The following is a 24,232-nucleotide window of genomic DNA, read 5'->3' on the forward strand; positions in this document are numbered from 1 at the left end:
GAGACACCTATTCCTCGTCTGGAATTGTGTAGAGCCCTTTGAAGCTGCACTGGTCCTTCAACCCGTTGAACACCAGAGAAGTAGTCCACTATATGGAGAAGAATCCTAGAATGTTTTCCTCAAAAACCTTCATTTCTTTGCAACTGAAAAAAGAAAGACATAATCATCTTGGATGACATGGAGGTGAGTAAAATATCAGGAAATATAATTCTGAAGTAAAGTAATCCTTTAATACACATTTTACATAAATTTCTAAATAATATAGATGATTTTATTTTATTTTATATTATATGATTATATAATATTGAATTCATATATATATATATATATATATATATATATATATATATATAAAATTGTATAAAATAGTTGTTTACTTGCAATTAATCATGATAGCCTATTAATAAAAAATCTTCAAGAAGAAAACTACACATAAACTGTATGAAATGAGCACATATTTCGTTCCAGCGTGACTCATATTCCCATATGCTGCTAATTGTTCAGACAGAAAAAGAGCTGACCGTGTCTGTTGAAAAAGGTTGGTCTAGTTATTTCACCTAATTTTTCCACCCTTACAACAATGCATGCATTGTGGGCTGTTTGAATTCTATAGGCCCCCAGAAACAATTGGGTCGCTGAACTGCCACTATTTAGGGGGCTTTACCTTTGTCAACAGTGCAAAATGCCTCAGGGGGCCAGTATGTTCCTGCTCACCTCTTCAACAATGAACTCAAATGTTTCCCGGCCTGGTGCAGAGTTTGGTGCAGTGGGGGGGAGGACTCGGTTCAACAGTGAGTTGTCTGATCTCGGAGATGGGCTCACATGGAGGAGAGGACCTTGGGCGTACGGCTGAGGCCCTGTGCTTGGAGGTCAGGCCCCTGCAGAAGGCCCCTCTTGGAGTCAGACTAGCCCACAGGAAGGCGTTCAGCCTGGACTATACGGACACCCATCGAGAGGCTCTCTACAGGGGGCTATACTCCTCACGAGGATACTCTCATCTGCTCTTCCCAGACTGCGATCTCCACACTGGACATACGCTGAGCTCCACAGCCAGCCAGCAGGCCTCACCTCCCAATGCCAAAGGACAACCCCTCCTGCTCAGCCTCCCTATAGTAGGGCTATGATGCTTTCGAGGAGGTCCGATATTGAATCTGTTAGGTTGGATATTATTAGAGGCTCTCGTGAGGATCAGGAAGCAGGTGGCTCCTTCAACCACAGAGCTCCTCTGATGTCTCTCAGCAGCTCTGAGGAGGAACAGGAGTTTGGAGAGCAGGCTGGCAGAGCTCCAGCAGGGCTCAGCGTGACTTCATCCCTGCTTACACCTACTCCCACTGGGGAACGCAGGCTGAGCAAGAGAGAGAGGAAACGACTGAAGAGCCTGAGGAGGAGACAGAGGAGGAGAGAGCGCTGCAGACAGAGCCAGCAGCAGGAGAACGTGCAGGTGAAACATACACACATGTACACACACATACAGCACATGCCGTCTGAGCTGTAATAGCAGCTTGTGTACAGATAATAATAATAATAATAATAATAGGCCTATATATGAATTTTGTGATTTTGTTTCAGTGTTTGTCTTGTTGTTAGGCTCAAATTAATATTTCATGTTGGAGTTTATTTTGCGATAATGACTGGCTGGCATTACATTATCCTTGGCATATATTTTATATTAAATATTTTATATTTATATCCTTTATTTTTGCTGGCACAATTTAAAGCCGAACAATCACTCCCAGTTTATTAAGATGGAATTTATAATTTTCCAGTAGAGGGCACCTTTTAACAATCAACAGGTTCTGCTTCAGGGATTCTCAAGTCAATGCAATAAACCCATTCACCAGCATTAATGCTCACTGATGTAAAATTTCAAGTGTAAGCAAATAAAAGATTTATATGAAGAATATGTTTCTCTTCACAATGATTAATCTTTAATGCATAACACCCCAAAGTGTCTCATGAGAAATCATAAACCATGGACATCTGCTCTTAGAAGCACTGGTCCAATAATTCATGGTTTTGGTCTGATTACTATAGCCTACTCAAATGCAATGATGTCCTTTACTCCTTCATTTCTCATTGTTCAGAGGGGTGAATTGTGATTTAGCAGGAGGAGGTAAGGACACTTCATAATACAGTGAAGAGAAAGATAAATCCAAAATTTTCATTTCAGCGGTAATAATTCTAATCATAGGCACAACATCTTTTTGGCACAGTGTGGCATGGCATACCAGTACACATTTAATAACAAATTTGCATAATGCCTGCTGGTCTTCATTGGCAGATTTGTGGGTAATGCATTACAAGTAACGTGAGTTACGTAATCAGATTACATTTTCAGGTAACTAATAAAGTAACACATTACTTTTAAATTTTCAACAAATACCTGAGTTACTTTTTCAAATAAGTAACGCAAGTTACTTTCTTTTCCCATGTATTGAGTGAAACCTCTCCTGTCCCCATGTTGAGATAAATCGAGACTAAGTGCAGAGGTGTTGTGTGCGCTGTGTAAACATGATGGGTATTGTAGTTCTAGACATTTACTCATCTCACTTGCAAAAAAACAGATTCAGTATTTTTCAAAATGAATAAAAACAATGAAATGCAAACTCAGAATATTACGCAAACCTGCAATAATTAAATATGTTAAATAATACAAATATACTTTGTTATACTTTATGTATTTATTGTCACTTTAATAACTAATGTCTTTGGTGACCTTCAGTGATTCAATTAAACCATACCAATAAGCAAATATTACTTTTAATTGCTGAAGCTAAAAGGTTTGTTTGAACTGCACCCTCTACTGCATTATTCATTTCACTTTTGGTGTGAAAGGACCTTTACATTTGCCAAAAATAGACCTTTTTTAATAAAAAAAACTAACAAGTAAGCCCAGCCTAGATGAGAAAAAGTATGCAAAAAGTAGCACAATGCATTACTTTCCATAAAAAGTAACTAAGTAACACAATTAGTTACTTTTTTAGGGAGTAACGCAAATATTGCAATGCATTTTAAAAGTAACTTCCCCCACCACAGTTCATTAGCTGCCTGTGAACAACATCTATTTTGACACACCTTCAAATGTTGTAGTTGTAGCTGAGGCCAACATGTCAAGAAGATGCTGTTTTCCAACCCATTCTGTTTTCTGTGCTGAGAAAGCAAATTCATTTTAGATGCAGTTCTATAGGATGAGGATGTGGTCGGGCTCAAATTGATACGGTAAAACCAAGAAGTGCTGAGGAAGCTTCTGGAGCAATCACAACAGACCAATCAGAGCAGAGTAGGTTCTCAGAAAGGAGGGGTTTAGAGAGACCGAATCTTTTATTGATTTGAACCATTGTGCCAAATAGGGGTTGAATTACTTTTTTAAAGATTTTTTTTCAAGTCGACATTTATGTCGGTGTCGACAAGTTGATGATGAAAAAATAAGGGGCCGTTCACACAGAATGCGTTTTTCCATTCCAATGCACTCCTTTTCCATTGTTTTTCTATGTAAATACGCATCGTTCCTCTTTTGCAGTGTCTCGCGCATGACACGCTGTTCTGAAAATGCAGCGCTCAAGATCAAATCAGTTCAACTTTTTAAAAAAACGCATCTCGATCACGATCATAGGTCTCGATACCCCTATTCCACTGCCCGCGTTTCGCGTTTTTGAAAGCAAAAATGCGTTCTGTGTGAACAACCTCGAGCTGAGACTGGAACGCGGATTGCCTTGTGCACAGCTATATGGCATATGACACAGCGCTGACTACGTAGGCCTAAGTTTATTTGTATCAGTTCTTTTGTCTTTGGGTCGTTATATTTTTTCACAAATTTCTGCTCCTTCCTAAATAAGATACAGATAAAGTAGCTCAGTAAAGATTACATTTATATGAATGCATTAGTGAGAGCGATTGGTGTGAATTCCACGTGGCAGCGTCTCTCTACTGATAGAGAAGCTGTGTGTTTTAGTTACTAAGAAATATCTTTTCAGTGTCTAAGATATTTATTTTATAAGATACTCTATTGTATTGATAATTCACAGAACAGTGTTTACAATGAATATGTATGCGCGCGATCTATCTGCACGTGATCTGCACGCTACTGTCTGTGTTATGTAGTAGCACAGTTTAGAACGGCGACTAACGTACCTGGGGTGCGTTTCCCGAAAGCATCGTTGGTGAACCATGCTCGTAAGTCCCATTGAACTCTATTGGTAACGACGGAACTTGCGACCATAGTTCGCTTCGGGAAACGCGCCCATGTACAATTGAGGGTATGCACCTGACGTCACCATCGATCGTTACGACTGCGGTCACGCCCACTGAGTGGCAGCATTAGTTTTCAGCGTGAATGCCGCGAAAAGCACACAAAACACATCCAAAACGGGAAAGAGCTTTGTGATTGATGTGCATATAGCTTTGACACAAAACCTGAGGTATATTTATACAGACTGCAGAAAGCTCACAGTCTATGAGAAAGCTACAGAAAAAAAAAGCAAATGGATCACTGCAATTCACAGAAACAACTGGACTCCAGGCAGAGAAACATGGATTTGCAGTTATCATTTTGTGTCAAACTGTTGGATTTTGAGGTAAATTCATACCATATATATTGTATTGTTATATATTGTGTTGGCAACTCATCAATTAAATATTTATCATCTTATATTCTGCATAATTGGGTGTTTTTAAATAAACAATGACAAAAACTATATAAGTTTTAGGTCTGGACAATATGATGATATATATAACATTTAAATCTACCTATATTGTAGTTATATAAAATATTCACAGGCAGATTTGCTTTATGTATTTCCCCGGCGTCGAAATCAGGCACATATAAATGTCAGGAAACACGATTCCTGGCTGCATGTCAATATCCATGGATTAGGTTTCTTTGACATGTTATAAGGAACACTTTCGAGCCCAACCTTTAGTGTAATCGTTAGTTTTACTCGCGTTTTCTCAGTTTCTCCTATATTAAATCCAGTCATGCAGCAGGTTCTTTTACCACTCAGTCCAGTTGAGGGAGCGCGTTCCGGCGGGAAAGTGACGTCGATGCATAGCTACCCTCTATAAGCTGTTTAAAACGTGCATTCACCCGATCAACACTGAGCATCCAGATGGTATAATCAAACATATCTTTTGGAGCGCTCTCGGGGTCTGCATTTATTTGTCATTAACTGCTGGATACAGAGCGTAAAGGTGGACTTCAAAGATTTCTTATCCTGTTGCGCCCTCTATAGGCCATGACCAGCGACTAGTCGACGTCATGCTTAAAGGATTAGTTCACTTACAAATTAAAATTTCCTGATAATTTATTCATCCCCATGTCATCCAAGATGTCCATGTCCTTCTCTCTTAAGTCGAAAATAAATTAAGGTTTTTGATGAAAACACCAGGATTTTTCTCCATATAGTGGACTTCAATGGCCTTCAAATGGTTGAAGGTCAAAATTACAGTTTCAGTGCAGCTTCAAAGCATTCTTCACGATCCCAGACGAGGAATAAGGGTCTTATCTAGAGAAACCATCACTCATTTTCTAAAAACAAAATTAAAAATTATATACATTTTAAAGTTGCCCAAGAATGCTTTTTCACAAAATGTAATATAAGTCTAAGGTGTCTCCTGAATGTGTCTGTGAAGTTTCAGCTCAAAATACCCCATAGATTTAAAAAAAAAAAATTTTTAACTGCCTATTTTGGGGCATCATTAACTATACACTGATTTTTTCAGCGCGCCGCCCCTTTAAATCGCGTGCTCCCTGCCTCAGGAGCTCTCGACTATATTACAGCGCATTTACAAAGTTCACACAGCTAATATAACCCTCAAATGGATCTTTACAAGATGTTCGTCATGCATGCTGTGTGCATGCATCGAATCATGTGAGTAAAGTATTTTTTTTGATGTTTACATTTGATTCTCTATGAGTTTGAGGCTATACTCCGTGGCTAACGGCTAATGCTACACTGTTGGAGAGATTTATAAAGATTTAAGTTGTGTTTATGCATTATACAGACTGCAAGTGTTTAAAAATGAAAATAGCGACGGCTCTTGTCTCCGTGAATACAGTAAGAAACGATGGTAACTTTAACCTCATTTAACAGTACATTAAAAACATGCTAACAAAACATTTAGAAAGACAATTCATAAATATCACTAAAAATATCATGTTATCATGGATCATGTCAGTTATTATTGCTCCATCTGCCATTTTTCGCTGTTGTTCTTGCTTGCTTACCTTGTCTGTGCACAGATCCAGACGTTAATACTGCCTTGTCTAATGCCTTGAACATGGGCTGGCATATATGCAAATATTGGGGTCATACATATTAATGATCCCGACTGTTACGTAACAGTCGGTGTTATGTTGAGATCCGCGTGTTTTCCGGAAGTCTTTTAAACAAATGAGATTTACATAAGAAAGAGGAAGCAATGGGGTTTGAAATTCAATGTATGTCTTTTCCATGTACTGAACTCTTGTTATTCAACTATGCCAAGATAAATTCAATTTTTCATTCGAGGGCACCTTTAACCATAAATGCTCATCTTGAACTAGCTCTCTCCTTCATCTTCTCTAGTAGAATTCCAGCAGTGTAGACACTGCTAAGTGTATTACTGCCCTCCACAGGTCAAAGTTTGAACTAATTGTTATATACTTGCACTAGCATATTGTATATAACAGTTTAGTTCAAACTTTGACTTGAAGAGGGCAGTAATACACTTAGCAGCGTCTACACTGCCGGAATTCTAATAGGCTCTGGCCGAGCTGTAACATAAATGAAACACTATTGGCTATTTTAAAAAAGGGACGGGGCTGTTCGATATATCGTCCTGTCTTTCTGTTTAATTATGAAATTTCTGAAATTGTCAATGCATTGAATAATGCTGCACATGCCAAGACACTTCAGCTGGCCTTTAAAGTTGATTAGTCGGTGCAACCCTTAGTGTGAAAACAGGTGATACTGCAATGTGTACAAGTGTTTTTTTGACCTTACATGCATGTACACAATGTAGGAGACATTGGAACCTTTAAAATAGCATAATAGGGGCACTTTAATGTAGTAATTTTTTATGTGGATTCCATGTGATATGTTGTTCCTGGGTTGTCAAGTGGGATGTATAGACTTTAATGAGATGTGAATTTGGTGTTAATGACACAAATAAGGAACAAGGAGCATGGTCTCTGGAGGTCCCAATAGGTGGGAGAGCTGTAATTATGCTGACAGTCCCTGTGCACCAGAGGAGTCTTGTGTGGGACACACCACCCCTGCTCAAAGCCTGTCTATAACACAATACAAAAGATGCTTCATAGTCCAATAAGCAAGTGTGTTAAAGGTCAAGTTAAAACACTGTTTATACGAACCATCAGCATAACACTGAAAGCGATGCTCCCTAGTAAAGGTGAAGCTCACCAGATTGTTGAGTTTAATAGCACTGAGTCATCTCCTCTCTGTTGAAGAGCTCTACAGGGAACCCATCTAGCAGCAGTGAGGATGAGGAGCTGCCCAGCCGGGATCGTGAAGGCTATATCTGTGCTGTGTGTCTGGATGTCTACTTCAGTCCATACATGTGCCATCCCTGCAGCCACGTCTTCTGTGAGCCTTGTCTGCGGACACTGGCCAAGAACTGCCCCACCAACACACCCTGTCCATTGTGCAGAACCACCATAACACACGTTTTCTTCCAGAAAGGTTGGTTTCAGGAAAAAAGACATCTTGAAATTTCTGGTATCTTTTTATAAATGTGAGTTAATATATTAACAATATATATTATAATGGTAACACTTTAGTTTAGGGTCAAATTCTCACTATGAACTAGTTGCTTATTAGCATGCATATGCATATTACTAGGATATTGGATGTTTATTAGTGCTTATAAAAACGGTTAGTTCCTGTCCTTGATTTTGATTGGTCAATAGCTGTGTTTTATTCACGATAAAGCATGGCTATGACCGCTTCGCCCAACTGTTCTGTGTATTACTACACAACACCCTTAGCAACCACTCTTAGCAACTTAAACTGTTTGTTCTCAACTTCTATTGTTCATTGAAGCTTACTGTATTATGTAGAAGAGTATTGTGATAAAGAGATTAATTGAACAAGTTTATTACCTGCATTCAGATTTAGCATTTTCCTTCAGGTCAGTCCTATGTTCATAATAAAAACTGTTTAAATGTTCACTGCAATATCTTGTCATTTTAACAGTTAAGGGGTTTTCCCGTGACTGACAGCGCTAGTCAAAGCATTTATCAGTTGTGTCTTGTTCCGTGTTCACAATAATTCAATCTTTTCAATATAAAGGTCTTCGCTACTGACTGATACACTCATAAAGACAGTCTTTGCCGCCATCTAATGGCGTAATAATGAAACTTCTGTTGCTGTTCACGGTCAGGGACTAATTTTTTCGGCGGAAGGAAGGCTTTTAGTGATTTTACTTCATGAAAGTTGCATTGATACATATTTTTTGGCTTAAATATTTGTATTGTGCAGCAGCCGTTTTATAAAAACAATAAGGTACTCGAGGCTAGTGCTGTATCACAATAAGTCACGGCTGAAGGGCGTTGTTAGGCATGACATGAAGCAAAGCCTCTTGTACATTATTGCTTACTTATAAAGCACATATTAATGTCTTATTCTGCATGACCATATTCTACACCCCTTAATCCTTCCCAATACCTAAACTTAACAACTACATTACTAACTATTAATAAGCAGTAATTAGGACTTTATTGAGGCAAAAGTCATAGTTAATAGTTAGTTAATAGTGAGAATTGGACCCTAAACTAAAGTGTGACCATTATAATATATAAATAGTAGCATCCGTTATTATTGTTGTTGTTGTGATTTTCTGGAATATTTTGGGGAACTTGTCAAAGAAGTTGCCCAAATGGTTTGGTCAAAAGCTTAGCTAAAAAATGCTGGGTTGTTTCAACCCAAATTTGGGTCAAAAATGGACAAACCCAACCGTTGGATTGAAAATTTAATTTAAAAATTTAACCCAATGGTTGGGTTTGTCCATTTTTCACTTAAATTTGGCTTGAAACAACCCAAGTTGGGTTGAAAATGGACAAACCCAGCGATTGGGTTGTTTTAACCCAGCGGTTGGGTTAAATGTTTGGTAGTTTTATTTAACTCAACTATTGTTTAAAAATTACTGTATTGCTCGCTTAAAATTAACTCAAAGTATGTTGGAAATTAACATTTATTAATATGTTGAATAAATGAAATTGTATTAATAAGTTTAATGAATAACAATTAAACAAACATTTATTAAATTGATTATTGATAAATGTTGACTTTTTGATTATTATTGTTGCCTCTAATAATTAAGTGTCTGATTTTTAATTTCCAACATATTTTGGGTTCATTTTAAGCTAGCCATATAGTCATTTTTAAAGAGTAGTTGAGTTAAATAAAACTACCCAGCAGGCTGGGCAAACATTTAACCCAACTGCTGGGTTTGTCCATTAAACCCAACTTGGGTTGTTTTTAACCCAACATTTTTAGAGTGCATATAATAATAATAATGTATTTAAAATGTATTACGATAGATAGATAGATAGATAGATAGATAGATAGATAGATAGATAGATCCTTTGTGTAGGATCTTTGTAGATAGATAGATCCTTTGTGTAAAATGTAAGTTGCTTACAAGTTTCTAGATAACAAATGAGAAGGCTGCAGAGACTAGAAACCCATTAGAAATTCCCAAGGGAACCCATGGAGCATTAGGCTTCTGGGTTGGCCCTCAGACAGTTCTGTAAGACAAAGATTAACAGGAGGAGAGGAGAAGTACTGTGAGAATAGAGCTTAAGCTGAGATCTAAGGGAAAAAGTTCATGACAGTGATTAATGTACTAACCAAAGTAGATGTGAAATAAAGGACCTGGGAGTGCTGGTGTGTAAGGATGGAAGAGCTCAGAAAGATGAGTCAAAAGTTCACAAGAAAGATTTTGTATTGTAAACTATATATTTACTGCTTAACTTTGAATATATGCTTGTCTGCTTTAGTTGTGCAAGGTAGTGCAAGGACATTAGAATAATCAAGTGCATTACATGGACAAAAGGATCTTTATGGTTAAGGATGTGGCAGAGAGCAATGTTATGAAGATCTTAAATGGCAGTTCTAACAATGTGTGCTTCAAATGTATGGGAACGATCGAATGTAACATTTTCCCCTCACATTACAGACCTTTTTCGTGGGATAAAGCACAAGAGTGACCACCTACATTTTAGGTGATTTTGGCTCTAAATGTGCAGTTGAAAAAATCAATATGGAATATTCCCTCTTATTAACACATTGTATGGTTTTTGACAGTGATTGAACAGAAAATGCTCCTATTGATATATTGAACTAAATGTGACATAAAATAGGGCAGGCAGGATCTAATCTGAGAAACACCCTGTATGAGATAAATATGTAAGTAAATCCATATAAAATGAGTGTGGGCTTTCTGAAAGCAATGCACATTGCACTGAGCGCACTAATGATTCACAGGTAAATAAATTCACACATCCCACTCTTCACAGAACTGAACCATACAGCTCGTACGTTCTTCCCGAAGGAATACCTGTCTCGGAAGCAGAATTTCCAGAAAGCGAGCTGTGCAAAATGGCCTCTTCCGAGCTGCCGTAAACTGTTTCGCATTTTTGGAGGTAAAATCATCATATTTAAATCTACATTAAGAACTCTGCAGATTATTCTTCATATATGGTAGTAATGCTCATTGTTCTTTGTCTTGCTCTCTGTCTTTCTCTCTCCCACTCTTTATCTATATCTGTCTTTCTTAGGCTTTCAAAGACAGGCAAGTCCAATTGGCAGACGCCAGTTCCCTCACGGGGGCTACAGGCTTGATTCCTTCAACTTTGAGGATGATTCGCATGGTTGGCGATTTGACATGGACATGGTGATCATCTATATATACTCCGTCAACTGGGTCATTGGCTTCATTATCTTCTGCTTCTTCTGCTATTTTTTCTTCCTCTCTTTTTAAAGAGAAAGCACGGGAAGCTCTATGCAGTGTTTTTGGTCTTTTAGGACAATACAGAAGTCGGCAACAAAAGGAATCAGGTGCCGCAGCTACTTCCGGACTATGTAAATGCCAACCGATCACAGAGCGAAATGAATCCATGCTAAATTCGAAAGCTTGATGATCTGTTTACCACAAAGATGAATAATGATTTTTGAGTTTGTGGTTTGCCTAATTTCTGTTTGCTTTTAAACAGAATTTTGGCTAACTGTGTGCAGCTTTGTATGGATAATCACGAGTGGACTCATCATTTCACTACAAGTTGTATTCACTTGCTTTATATCTTCTCTTACAGCTAGTTTCCAAAATGCAGTGCTCAGGTTTGTAAACTAAACTATCCATATCAGCTTCTAAACCATCCATAGAATATGCTGAGAATAATAACATCTCATTTAAAGCCTTTATTGTTTGTTTTACAGTAATGTTCAATTGGCCATAGGTTCTTTATGTGGTCTCAATAACTAATGCTCAATTTATTGTCTCAGATATGTAATTAGACCACTATTATGTCAAATAGTGCTCAACTTTGGCAATCCGAAATAACTTTTTAAAATCATATAAAATGTTTAATCTCTGCACATCCTTATTCGTTGGCTAAAGTTACTAAGGACTATTTGCTGTTAGCATTAATTGCTATTGTCTCCTGGCCACAGATACTTTCAGAGGAAAATGATTGATGTTATTATTAATTTATATTCAATATATAGATTTTATGTTCAAGTAATTCTTTTACATAATATTTATAATTTTATGTATTTACTTAAATTTTATTTTTATTTACATTTTATTAAAAAAAAAAAAAGCAGTGAAATCTTTAATAGTGGAAATCTTTTCCTGCGCTTGAATAAATATTTCATGTTAAAAGCAAGAAGAAGGCTATAATCTTTTGGAAGCTTTGTTCATTTCTTGTTTTTTAGGACATGCTGTTTTGTTCTACAGCATGCTCTAAACATGTTGTCAGGACACTCAATATCTGCATACACATATAGATTACATCAGTAAAAACTCAAATGCAGTGATTTCTCTATAGTGGTTTGGCAGAGAACAACACAACAGGCTGCCATTAGCAATTCATCCAATATTAGGTCTAATTGCTCTTCTTGCTTTTTATACAATTAGGATTCATTACAATAAACAGTATGATTCAACCACTAATAGAGCATTTCCTAATAACCAACCGTAAGTAGATACTTTACTTTTATGAATGTTTAATAAGATTCATTTGAGATTGGTGAATCTGAGTTGGTGAGTTGGTGAATCTGTTGCATTAGTATTCTCATCCTATGAGAGTGCAGTGTGTTCAACCACGTCATGCCTCAAGCAACTGCACCTATCAAGGTTAGAATAGCGCTCTTAGATCACCTTCTGCTACCTACTCTCAATAAACGCCATATAGAGTTTATCATTTCAACTTGCGCCACATAGTCTATCTCAAGTAGCGATTATTGTCGCGGGGAGGCGTTTCGTTTACAAGCAGCTATTATTTCTTCGTTGAGGGACTATACGGTGCATCAAGACATGTTTGCATCTGGTTCTTTGTTATCGCATTTCTCCCTGCTGAAGAAGACGAAACCCTGCAAGGACACTTCAGCTCTCTGCTGGAGTGAATGAAGGTGACTCGGCTTCTGCATTGTGGCAATGCGGAGAGAATCCAGGAGCAAGACACGGGCAGATCGATCAATTGAGTAAGAAATTTACCAAAACGAGTGGCAGAATATTGATCAATCAGCATTTTATATCAGGGCAGTTTCTTCACTTGATGTGTATGCATGAGTTCTGCACCGAATGGGCGCAAAAACCGCCCCAGAACTGCCGGGACCATTTTCCAGATCGGCAGTAAGCCCCCGTCCAGAGAGTCGGAGCGCCGGGAGAGCAGCGAAGCTCTGCGTGCCGTAGCGGACTGCAGAATGGTGCGTATGCCTGCGTCATGACCCACAGCATTATTCCACTATGATTCCTGCGGATTGTTCAACCACAATTTTAAATTCACGCAAGGTTCTGCAATTGCCAACATCCTAAATGTATAATGCGACACTAGGGACGTTAAAAAATGAATGCTTTGGCTTGGAGGTCTGTGACTTATACTATGGTGCGGCGGTAGTTCCAGCTTCCTTTTTTCTGACTGATTTTCCAGAAACAACGCTTAATTTGACAGATTATGGCATGGAGTGAGCGATAAGATTTAGTACTCTATTTTGGGCTAAAACTGCGAGCACATTTTTAAAGCTCGTGTGTTGTGTTTGAGGAGTCTTTGCCCCGTGAACAGGCAGAAAGCGTGTGGCAAGCCGTTTTAACATTGAGTTGGCTTGAATTTTTGACATTGAATTCTATGTCGGTCTGTGGTGCAAATGTCAGATGTTCTGATATGTATTCCAATTGTTTATTAAATGCTGGAAGTATTTTTAATTTACTGACTATCCCGTATGGCTACTAGTAGGCTACATTTTATAGCTTTAGCTCCTTGTTGAAAGACAGTAGTTGACATTTGAGGGTATGTTTACAGACAACGATATGCTTAAAACAAAAAAGTTTTTCCTTTGAGTTTTCGCATACAGACGACACCATTGTCAAAACTATCCCCGTTCATACGAATCCGCGAAGATGACTAAAAACGCTGTATTCTGCTGGCAGGCCATTAGATGGCGATGAAACACTATAAACTGATCATGTAATGCGTGTGCATGGCATCATCGTTTTCACAGATATGCGTTTTTGTTGTTTACATGGAGATGTTTTCAAAAACTTGCACTTTGAAACCTGTTTTCAAAAGTTTGCTTTTCAGGCCACCAAGGCACCATTGTTGCATGAATGAACGGCCAAAATGCATAAAATTTTCCGTTTTTAGTTGAAAACGGTGCTGTGTAAACGGCCCCTGAACCACAGATCCCCATATATTTCAACAACAAAAATATGCAATATGTTTCCAAGAACAATGTAAGAGTAACTTGTCACTTTTACTAGTAAGCAAAGACTCTAAATAAAATGGTAACGTCAACGCCTCTATAGAAAACAGTGTTCTGAGACGCATGCTTAGGACTGCACATTTTTTAACGCTATTTGAGCATAAGAAAAAAAAACATTTATGGGACGGTTTGTGTTCAGAATTCACTGGTGATTTCAAATATGAAATTTACTTGTAAGCTTGTTGAACAGCTTTGGAGATTTTGATGTTTCTCATTCAAAGAGATAGAAGCTGTACTTGCATGACCAAAATAGCTGCCCGAGAGGCGTTTCAAAGATGGCCGCTGAGTGAAATGACTTGCTTTAAAGGAACTTCGGTAGTGAGCAAATGAGTGCTAGTTACTATATTGAATAGATACTAGTCAATATAGAAATAGAAATAAGTACTAATATTAAATGAATAAAAACTAGTGAAGTTAAATAAACATAGTAGTCATTATGGGATTACTCACAAGCAGTGCTCGAAGTGGGCCGGTACATGCCTCTATATATGTAGCATACCCTACTTTTTCTCGGACCGCCCCACCCCGGAACACAATTTCAACCGAGGGGGAGGAATGTAATTTCATCCAAGGGTGATTTCAGCCCTCGGGAGCACTGCTTACAAGTAATTAAAATATAAGTGTTAGTAACATAAAAACAGATGCTATTTAAAGACATAAATGTTAAAACTGCTTGCCATTGAACGCTTATCCTTTCTACCAAATATTGATAAAATGGCATGAGCATCTGTCGCCTGAGGCGCTGCTTTCCAACAAATGGCCTGTTTTTGTGACATTCTCTGTTCAAAATGAAAAATGTCTTGACAAGTTGGATACATGTCATTTCATCAATGTTTAGTCACATTTTATTTATCTGCTTCATAAATTTTAAAATTAAAATGGTTATGTGAGCCCTATATTTTCTCAGTTTGTTTGCTTTTGTTTTTCTCTCTTCCATCAGGTTGTCCAGGAGTTCAATACACTTGTGGCCCTCTATAGGGAGTTGGTTATCTCTATAGGAGAGATTTCCACTGATTGTCCCTCTCTCCGTGCGGAAATGCACAAGACACGCACAAAAGGCTGTGAGATGGCACGGACTGCTCATCAAAACCTTTCTGCAATATCAGGGTAAAAACATATTTAATACAATATCATAATTTTCAAATATTTGTACATTACATGTTAGCTTATTGCATTTTAACGTGGGTGGGCCAATGAGACATTTAGCTAAACTTTAGCTTCTTTAGCTTTGTTTGAAATTAATATTTTGTTTTTTATTTATGCATTTTTATCTTTTTAAATTAATTTAATTAATTATTTTTTTCAATAATAATTATCAACCAACAATTGGCATGCAGTACCCATGCGGGCCCCCTAGGTGTCATGGACCTCCTGTTGAAAACCTCTAGTCATTATTAAACCATTACATATTAAAAGCATGCAAGCTATAAAATCATATCATATATTATTATATTGTAGCTTTTTATATATAATAAGACTGAGACAAAACTTCACAGCACCATTTAGTTACTAAATATCAGCTAGTTCTGACTGGCTTAACATGCGCTATGTTGGGAGAGCAGAATACATACATGATCGAAGTTGGAAATATTGCTTTCTACTGCGCATTTATCATAAATCATGGTTTTATATTAACACATTTATATTTAACACAATAAATTGACACTACAGCTCTATATTAGTCAACACATATCCATATTAAGTGACATTTTTCTGATACAGCCTCCAAAAATGCTCTTTACTAGAAAACATTTTGTTTCCTCTCTGCTAATTACAGCAAGACAATCAGAATGTAGTGTTTTGGTTGCATGAATGTTCTGTAATAATATACCAGAGGTAATGGCATGGATCTATTTTCATCATGAATCATGATATCTTGCTCTGTGCATGAACATGGAGAGAAATGTCCCTTTACATGTAATTTTACTACTTTTATATGGTATTTTATTTGGTATTTAAATATATTTAGTAGTGAGTGTTACAGACAATATGATAATTTACCATAGAGAGAAGGGAACAAAGGGCAAAGGGTATGTCTGATGGACACTTTACATGATTTATCTTACATGGGTTTGGTACATCTCTCTGTTCCAGGTAATTCAAGAACAGGAAAATAAAGTATCCACCATGCCACTGCATTCCACCTGGGAATTACAGAGCAGTAATTACAGGCGTAGGATTCTGAGAAATATGATTTTCTGAGAATTCTCACTGGCCACTGAGCTAATGTGTTTAGAGCGCTAGATTGTCTGTACAGCCTTGTAAACATGCTGCTCAGAAATATTCAAACATCCAATAATTTTGCTGGCATCTTGAATATTGCCATGTTTTCAGTGGGCTTTATATTTGGCCATTAAGTTAGATAGATCCATGGTCCTTTTAAAGCATTAAGACAGATTGATTTAAACTGTAGCAAAATTGTTGTTAGTGCTGGTAAGTTTGATTCAATTCTGTGAATCAGTTCTGTTTCCATTTCAATGAATCAATTCAAAGCTCAATTTGCATTCGATTTGCCTCATCAGTGAGAAATGTTTAATCTCTGGTTCACGTTAAATATAATTCTTCCTTGTGTTCATTTAGTGTTGAAAACAGACCATGATTATTTTTACTTAAATGTTTACTGTATTTTAACTACTGTACATTAAAGATTTAGAATCTACTTGGCAACAATGGCTGTTTAGTTGAAATTATGGTCCTTCAGATGTTTTAAAGGTGCCCTTGATTCAAAAATTGAATTTACCTTGGCATAGTTAAATAACAAGAGTTCAGTACATGGAAAAGACATACAGTGAGTTTCAAACTCCATTGTTTCCTCCTTCTTATATAAATCTCATTTGTTTAAAAGACCTCCGAAAAACAGGCGAATCTCAACATAACACCGACTGTTACTTAACAGTCGGGGTGTACGCCCCAATATTTGCATATGCCAGCCCATGTTCCCAACATTATGAAAGGCATTAGACAAGGGCAGAACGTCTGGATGTGCACAGCCGAATCAACAGACTAGGTAAGCAAGCAAGGACAATAGCGAAAAATGGCAGATGGAGCAATAATAACTGACATGATTCATGATAACATGATATTTTTAGTGATATTTGTAAATTGTCTTTCTAAATGTTTCATTAGCATGTTGCTAATGTACTGTTAAATGTGGTTAAAGCTACCATCGTTTCTTACTGTATTCACGGAGACAAGAGCCGTCGTTATTTTCATTTTTAAACACTTGCAGTCTGTATAATTCATAAACACAACTTCATTCTTTATAAATCTCTCCAACAGTGTAGCATTAGCCGTTAGCCACGGAGCATACTATCAAACTCATTCATAACCAAATGTAAACATTCAAATAAACACTATACTTGCGCGATTAGACATGCTGCATGACGAACACTTTGTAAAGATCCATTTTGAGGGTTATATTAGCTGTTTGAACTTTTTTTATGTTGTTTAAGGCAAGCGCGAGCTCCGTGGGTGGAGAGCACGAGCAATTAAAGGGCCAGCAGCCCTGAATCGGTGCATAGTTAATGATGCCCCAAATTAGGCAGTTAAAAAAATGAATAAAAAAAAATCTATGGGGTATTTTGAGCTGAAACTTCACAGACAGATTCAGGGGACACCTTAGACTTATATTACATTTTTTAAGTTCTAGGGCACCTTTAAGCAGTTTTAGTGTAAATAATAAAAACCAATGTATTGATTATCATCAAAAGACTGAAAAATACAGAAATATTTGCTTTAGCTATATTGCCCAGAACTGACATCATATGTTCCTAAGACTCATGATTTCTGTTAGTGGTCACTTGTTGTGGACTGTGAGGCATATGAATGCAAGAATTTGTAACTTGTAAGAAATTAGACAGATTGAAGCTCAAGGGCTCGGGGCCAGAACTCTGAGATGCATTATTGATGCTTTTTTCACAGCCCAGAAGATGGAGAAATACATCCGGAGATCTGCCGCCTCTTCATCCAGCTGCAGTGCTGTCTGGAAATGTACCTGACGGAGATGCTGAAGTCTGTTTGTCTGCTGGGATCCCTGCAGCTCCACAGAAAAGGTAATGCTGTGCCCCTGGGCTCTCAGCAGGAAACATCCACATCAGCGACAGGAAACTGACGTTGTTGAAGCCTGGCTTGTCCAACCGTAGAGCCTTCTAGTGGCTTAATGTTTGCAGGAGTTGGTTCTGCTAGATTCTGTGATTTGTATCTGATTTGAGCTTATAGGAAACGGTAAATATGGATGTTCTGGGAGCAGGAGAAAGCCCTGTTGCCCTGGGGTCAAATCTTGACATGACATATTTTGACCATTTCTATTTCTCAACAGTCTGCTAGTGATGTCTTACTGTATGTGTTCCAGGGAAACATTATTCAGGAGCTACAAAGGTAGACAGTAAGAAAGAGGACAGCTCTGACATCCCAATCCTGGAAGACACGTCCTCCACTCCAGCGGACTGTCCGCAGACATACTTCCTGGTGGCCACAGACATTGAGAACATTGAGAGGTCAATAGTCTGAGCGGCTTAAGGGTCGGTTCACACAGAACGTGTTTTTACATTCCACTGCGCTACTTTTCCATTGTCTTTCAGTGTACACACACGCTATATGGACGTCTTTAACCGTTGCGCTCACGTCTTGCATATTTTGCAGTGTCTCGTGCAAGATGCTGCGTTCTGAAAACGCAGCGCTCAAGTTAAAATAAGTTCAACTTTTAAAAGAAAACAAACTTCGATACCAAGTACTGAAATTTAAAAATGTGACGCTTTGAGTGCTGTTGAGCGGATTCGTAAACACCTCTGACTGGCCATTGTGTTCACGCGCTCAATATATGATCAACGCAAGGGAGCTTTTGAAAGTCCACAGAAAGTGTTTGGTTTTGAAAGTGGGAGCGTTTGAAAGCAGGTGTCTATCAGCGGACCGGTAAACTGATAGACACCTGCTTTCAAACAGCACTACTCTAGACCAGGGTTCCTCAAATCCAGCCCTGGAGGGCCAGTAGACCTTGCCTTTTTTTTTTCTTTTTTTTTTGGCTCCACTGACCTGCGTCTTACATTTTTAACTGCAAAAAACACATTCTGTGTGAATGTCCCCAACATGATCCCTATCTCTCTGTTTTTTTCCTCATAAATTGACAGTTTGAATCTGAAATGGTTTCTCAATGTTCTAGGGACATGACAGAAATGAAAAACCTGCTAAGCAAACTCAGGGAGACAATGCCTTTACCACTGAAGAACCAAGGTAATATCTCAACACTTTCTCAGTGTTGGCTTTCTGATTATTTTGGCTAATATTACAGAAAAATTCATTGAAAACTTGGCCATAAAATAACATATTTCATTAAACAAAATCTTCCAACAATAGCAAATTGTTCATTAAGATTTTTTGTTGTTGTTTATGAAAGAAGAAGAGCCTTGTGCTCACAAAGGTTGCATTTATTTAATCAAAAAAAAAAAAAAAAAAAAAAAAAAAAAATATATATATATATATATATATATATATATATACAGTACAGTCCAAAAGTTTGGAACCACTAAGATTTTTAATGTTTTTAAAAGAAGTTTCGTCTGCTCACCAAGGCTACATTTATTTAATTAAAAATACAGTAAAAAACAGTAATATTGTGAAATATTATTACAATTTAAAATAACTGTGTACTATTTAAATATATTTGACAAAGTAATTTATTCCTGTGATGCGAAGCTGAATTTTCAGCATCGTTATTCCAGTCTTCAGTGTCACATGATCCTTCAGAAATCATTCTAATATGCTGATTTGCTGCTCAAGAAACATTTATGATTATTTTCAATGTTGAAAACAGTTGTGTACTTTTTTTTTCAGGATTCCTTGATGAATAGAAAGTTCAAAAGAACAGCATTTATCTGAAATACAAAGCTTCTGTAGCATTATACACTACCGTTCAAAAGTTTGGGATCAGTAAGAATTTGTATTTTTATTTTTTTTTAAAGAAATGAAAGAAATGAATACTTTTATTCAGCAAGGATGCATTAAATCAATCAAAAGTGGCAGTAAAGACATTTATAATGTTACAAAAGATTAGATTTCAGATAAACACTGTTCTTTTGAACTTTCTATTCATCAAATAATCCTGAAAAAAAATATTGTACACAAATATTTTGTACAATTGTACACATTAAATGTTTCTTGAGCAGCAGATCAGCATATTAGAATGATTTCTGAAGGATCATGTGACACTGAAGACTGGAGTAATGATGCTGAAAATTCAGCTTTGCCATCACAGGAATAAATTACTTTGTGAAATATATTCAAATAGAAAACAGTTATTTTAAATTGTAATAATATTTCACAATATTACTGTTTTTTACTGTATTTTTAATTAAATAAATGTAGTATTGGTGAGCAGACGAAACTTCTTTTAAAAACATTAAAAATCTTAGTGGTTCCAAACTTTTGGACTGTACTGTATATATATATATATATATATATATATATATATATATATATATATATATATATATATATATATATATATATATATGACTTATTCCAGTGATGGCAAAGCTGAATTTTCAGCATCATTACTCCAGTCTTCAGTGTCACATGATCCTTCAGAAATCATTCTAATATGCTGATTTGCTGCTCAAGAAACATTTCTTATTATCAATGTTGAAATCGGTGGTTCTGCTTAATATTTTTGTTCAAACCGTGATACAGTATATTTTATTTAGGATTCTTTGATGAAAAGTATTTATTTGAAATATAAACTTTGGTAACATTATATATGTATTTACTGTCACTTTTGATTTTATTAAGCATCATTGCTAAATAAAATAATTAATTTCTTTCTAAAGAAAAAAAAAACACTGACCCCAATCTTTTGAATGGTAATGTACTTGAGAAGATTCACAAAGTTGCACTTATGTTTATGCTAATAACTTTTGAACCGTCATTTTCCGTCATGAAAATTTTTCCGCTATTTTGAATTTTCTGAAAAACCTACTTTTTCTAACTCCTCCTAGGCCGTTACTCTGATTTTCATGAAAATTGAACCAGATCATCTTCAGACCATGCCGACAAAAAAGTTATGGAATTCAAGTCGATTCCTCCATCCGTTTTCGTAAAACATGTGAACGAATTGTACGTAGCGCTTGTGAAAATAGACATAAGGCTGTATCTCCACAACGCTTTATCGTATTCAGACCAAACTTGGTACATGTCATCACAAGCATGACCTGAGGCATCATGCAGTGTTTCGGCGCAGCGCCACCTACTGGTTCGGAAATATGAAAAATGGATATTTTTGCTTATAACTTCTGATGGGTTTGTCTAAAAATTTGTTCTCGTTAGATTTGGGGCATCATGCTGAGTCGAATGATGTCCAATTTTACCATATCGGACATTTTGACCGTCAGCCATTTTGAATTTTGTGCTAAAATGCTGTATTTTACGAATGCATTAGTGTATCGTTACGAAACTCGATATGGGTCATCAGCACAAAGCCCTGAAGGAGCCTGAGAAGTTTCTGAACAGTGCCTCCTTGTGGTCAAAAGTTATAACTAAATTTACAAAAATGCTAATAACTTTTGACTATATTCACCGATTGTAATGAAACTGGTCTCAGTAGATTCCTTGGGTCATACTGAGAACATAGATATCAAATTTGCCAAAGTCGGATGAACTTCCTGTCCGCCATATTCTTTTTCTTTGAAAATCGACTTTTTCGAACTCCTCCTAGACCGTTGCTCCGATTTTCACCAAAATCGAACTGTATTATCATCAGACGATTCCGACAAAAAGTTATGGATTTCAAGTTGATACGTCAAACCGTTTTCATATACCGGAGCAACGAATTTGAGGCATGATGCAAAACCCAGTCTTGAAGCTGTATCTCTGCAATGCTTTGACATATTGACACCAAACTTTGCAAGTGTCATAGTCACCTCACTCTGACCATACCACATTAATTTGGTCACAGCGCCACCTATTGGTCAAAAGATATGAACCAGTAAATCCTCATTTTTTAAAATTTTTCAGCTATTTTGCCTAAAATGATCTTAATAGGTCTTTAATTGTTCACTGCTGCTGTTGGTCTGATGCTCCCAGCCATGTTGGCTGGCTTCTTGTGCCGTTTTTGTGCTTGGCCCCGTAATTGCTGCTTACAGCTATATTTTAATATTATTATTGTGATAATACAGTGGCTTCCACAAAAGGCACAATATTTCCATTTTTTTCACATTTACAATTTATTTTTGCCATATTCTATTGCGAAATTTGCAGCTTGGATAGGAAAATGCTGTAGCTGTTGCCTAGATGGTAACAAAATGTTAGACTTTTGGTAAACTTTAATATGCTGAACTGGAAATAATGTTTCATTAAATTGATGTAAAATGGCAGATGAAAGGACAGACGATTCTTTAATGTTTGCTGTTCTTGTCTCGATACAGATGACAGCAGTTTGTTGAATCTGACGCCATACCCGTTGGTCCGGCAGAGAAAGCGGCGTTTCTTTGGCCTCTGTTGTCTGGTGTCCAGCTAAGAGCTCTCTCCCAGAATCCAGTCACAAATGACTACGTTTCCTCACAATGTGTGACACTCACCAATCAACAGTTCTACTGCCATTTCCAAAACCAGTGCTTTCTTTTGGTGAGTTCTGTCCAATTTCCTACTGCTATGAGAATAAATAGTAATATCTGTGTAACATCAGTAGTCATACAAACACTATATAATATTTGATCATTTTTAAATGAATGTTTGTCTACATTATGCTTAGTAAAGAAAATGGTTTGTAGTATGACTACAGCTATGTTTATCCATACAATTCATATGCTGTGCTTTTTGTCAAGACAGGTGTTGTAATGAGGCGTTCAAGAGTGCTAATTAGAGCAAAGGTTATGATGCTAAACATTTATGATGCTTTTTTTTTTAATACTGCACAACATGAGTGAATGTGGTATCTGTTGTTTCTTTTGTTCTGCTTTTTTTGCTGTTACAATATTTTTACTACAGTATTATTTAGTCTTCCATAAACCGAAATCCTGTAACTTTTTTCTTTTTTTTCAGCCTTTAGGAGTATAAAATACCTGAAGAAGCCTTTGTAAATAAAGAATATATCTATAAATGGGAATTTTAGAGATGTACATATACAATGTAAACCTAGCGCTCTGAATTATTTTTCAAAACTGTGATTCCTTTAAAGAGATTGTCAGTAAAGGATGGCATGTCTATCCATCTGGTGTGATATAAGTCCAGATTGGAGGGGCTCAGCATGGGTCTTGCTTATTAATAACAGTTCTAAATGTGTCAGGCATGGTGAAGATACTGTAGTGTTTATGAAAAGGCACAGTGTCGTTTTACATTGGTAATAAACCTTTTTTTAATGATTTAACAAAACTGGAACTTTGTGTCTTGTATTAAAAATTATATTTTATTTAACATATAAAATACCATGATGAGTTAAGAAAAGGTAGAGGAATCAAATTAGTGGAATAATAAGTCATTGTGAATATATACTATCATCTTTTCAGAGAAACTATTTAAAAAATATAGGCTATTTAGATAAAAACCACCTGATAGCCATGCTATTATCCACCATTCTCAGAACAATCTTCTGACAGGTCACAGGCTCTAATTTCAATGCACAAAAACTCTCCCATTAAAATATCACTTTTGGATCTCAGTCGGTTATAGGTAATTGGATTTGTTTGCACATTAATAGGGAGGCTGTGAAATTCACACCTGGCAGCAGTTCCTACCCTTTTACTTTCTCAAAGCAATGTGGAAGCAGTAATGGAGAATGCAAAAAAAAAAAAACTGTTTACAAGAATAGACACGGTTTTCAGGTTAATTATTTGGCTGCACTGCTGACTCTGGACGAGCTGTTGGCGGAATCTGGGCTGGTTGTCAGGAGTTTGGCAGGACGTCTGAATCTGGCTGAATAGGACGCTGTTCTGAGCCCAGTAGAAGTCCAGAACAGGTCTACAGGTCCAGAAATACATGGTTGAAATTGTGCAGTAATGCTAATGCTTTGCTAACCAAAGAAAGAGGATTGAGGAAGGGGAAAACATAGCTTGGTCTCTTGCTAGTCACGGTAAGATGCCCATCTTTAAAAAAAATAATAATAAAGATTTTTTTTTTTTAAATACAAGAAATCAAAATGAGAGTTTTTGTGGCTTTTAGCCTCAAAGCTAACACACATGGACTATCTATACACTAGCATACTCCTAAATGTTGACAAAATTCACTTTTAGAAGACACACTTGTCTTTCGCTTCTGGGACAACAGACCAA

The 24,232-nt window shown here is 36.8% G+C and overlaps 2 protein-coding genes across 3 annotated transcripts; both read left to right on the forward strand.

Annotated features, from left to right (window-relative positions):
* The first annotated feature begins 473 nt into the window (after positions 1 to 473).
* On the forward strand, positions 474 to 12,161 carry rnf180a (ring finger protein 180a). The gene is given in 5 exon segments (XM_048209785.1): positions 474 to 934; positions 937 to 1,441; positions 7,445 to 7,676; positions 10,514 to 10,639; positions 10,775 to 12,161. Coding segments are annotated over 5 exon segments (1,188 nt in total). The 5' UTR covers positions 474 to 812; the 3' UTR covers positions 10,978 to 12,161.
* Positions 12,162 to 12,361: 200 nt separating this feature from the next.
* Positions 12,362 to 23,331, forward strand: rgs7bpa (regulator of G protein signaling 7 binding protein a). 2 transcript variants are annotated; one of them, XR_007187448.1, is made up of 7 exons: positions 12,362 to 12,923; positions 14,917 to 15,083; positions 17,898 to 18,028; positions 18,328 to 18,472; positions 19,135 to 19,205; positions 22,391 to 22,589; positions 22,794 to 23,331. XR_007187448.1 is itself a non-coding variant. In XM_048209783.1 (6 exons), the coding sequence occupies exons 1-6, from the start codon at positions 12,783 to 12,785 to the stop codon at positions 22,480 to 22,482; spliced, it is 747 nt and encodes a 248-aa protein (XP_048065740.1). In that variant the 5' UTR covers positions 12,362 to 12,782; the 3' UTR covers positions 22,483 to 23,331. The 2 variants fall into 2 exon arrangements, 1 of the variants encoding a protein (XP_048065740.1); XM_048209783.1 differs by having other exon boundaries at positions 22,391 to 23,331.
* Positions 23,332 to 24,232: the final 901 nt, after the last annotated feature.

This window comes from Megalobrama amblycephala, linkage group LG12, assembly GCF_018812025.1.
Source record: "Megalobrama amblycephala isolate DHTTF-2021 linkage group LG12, ASM1881202v1, whole genome shotgun sequence".
NCBI classification, from domain to species: domain Eukaryota; kingdom Metazoa; phylum Chordata; class Actinopteri; order Cypriniformes; family Xenocyprididae; genus Megalobrama; species Megalobrama amblycephala.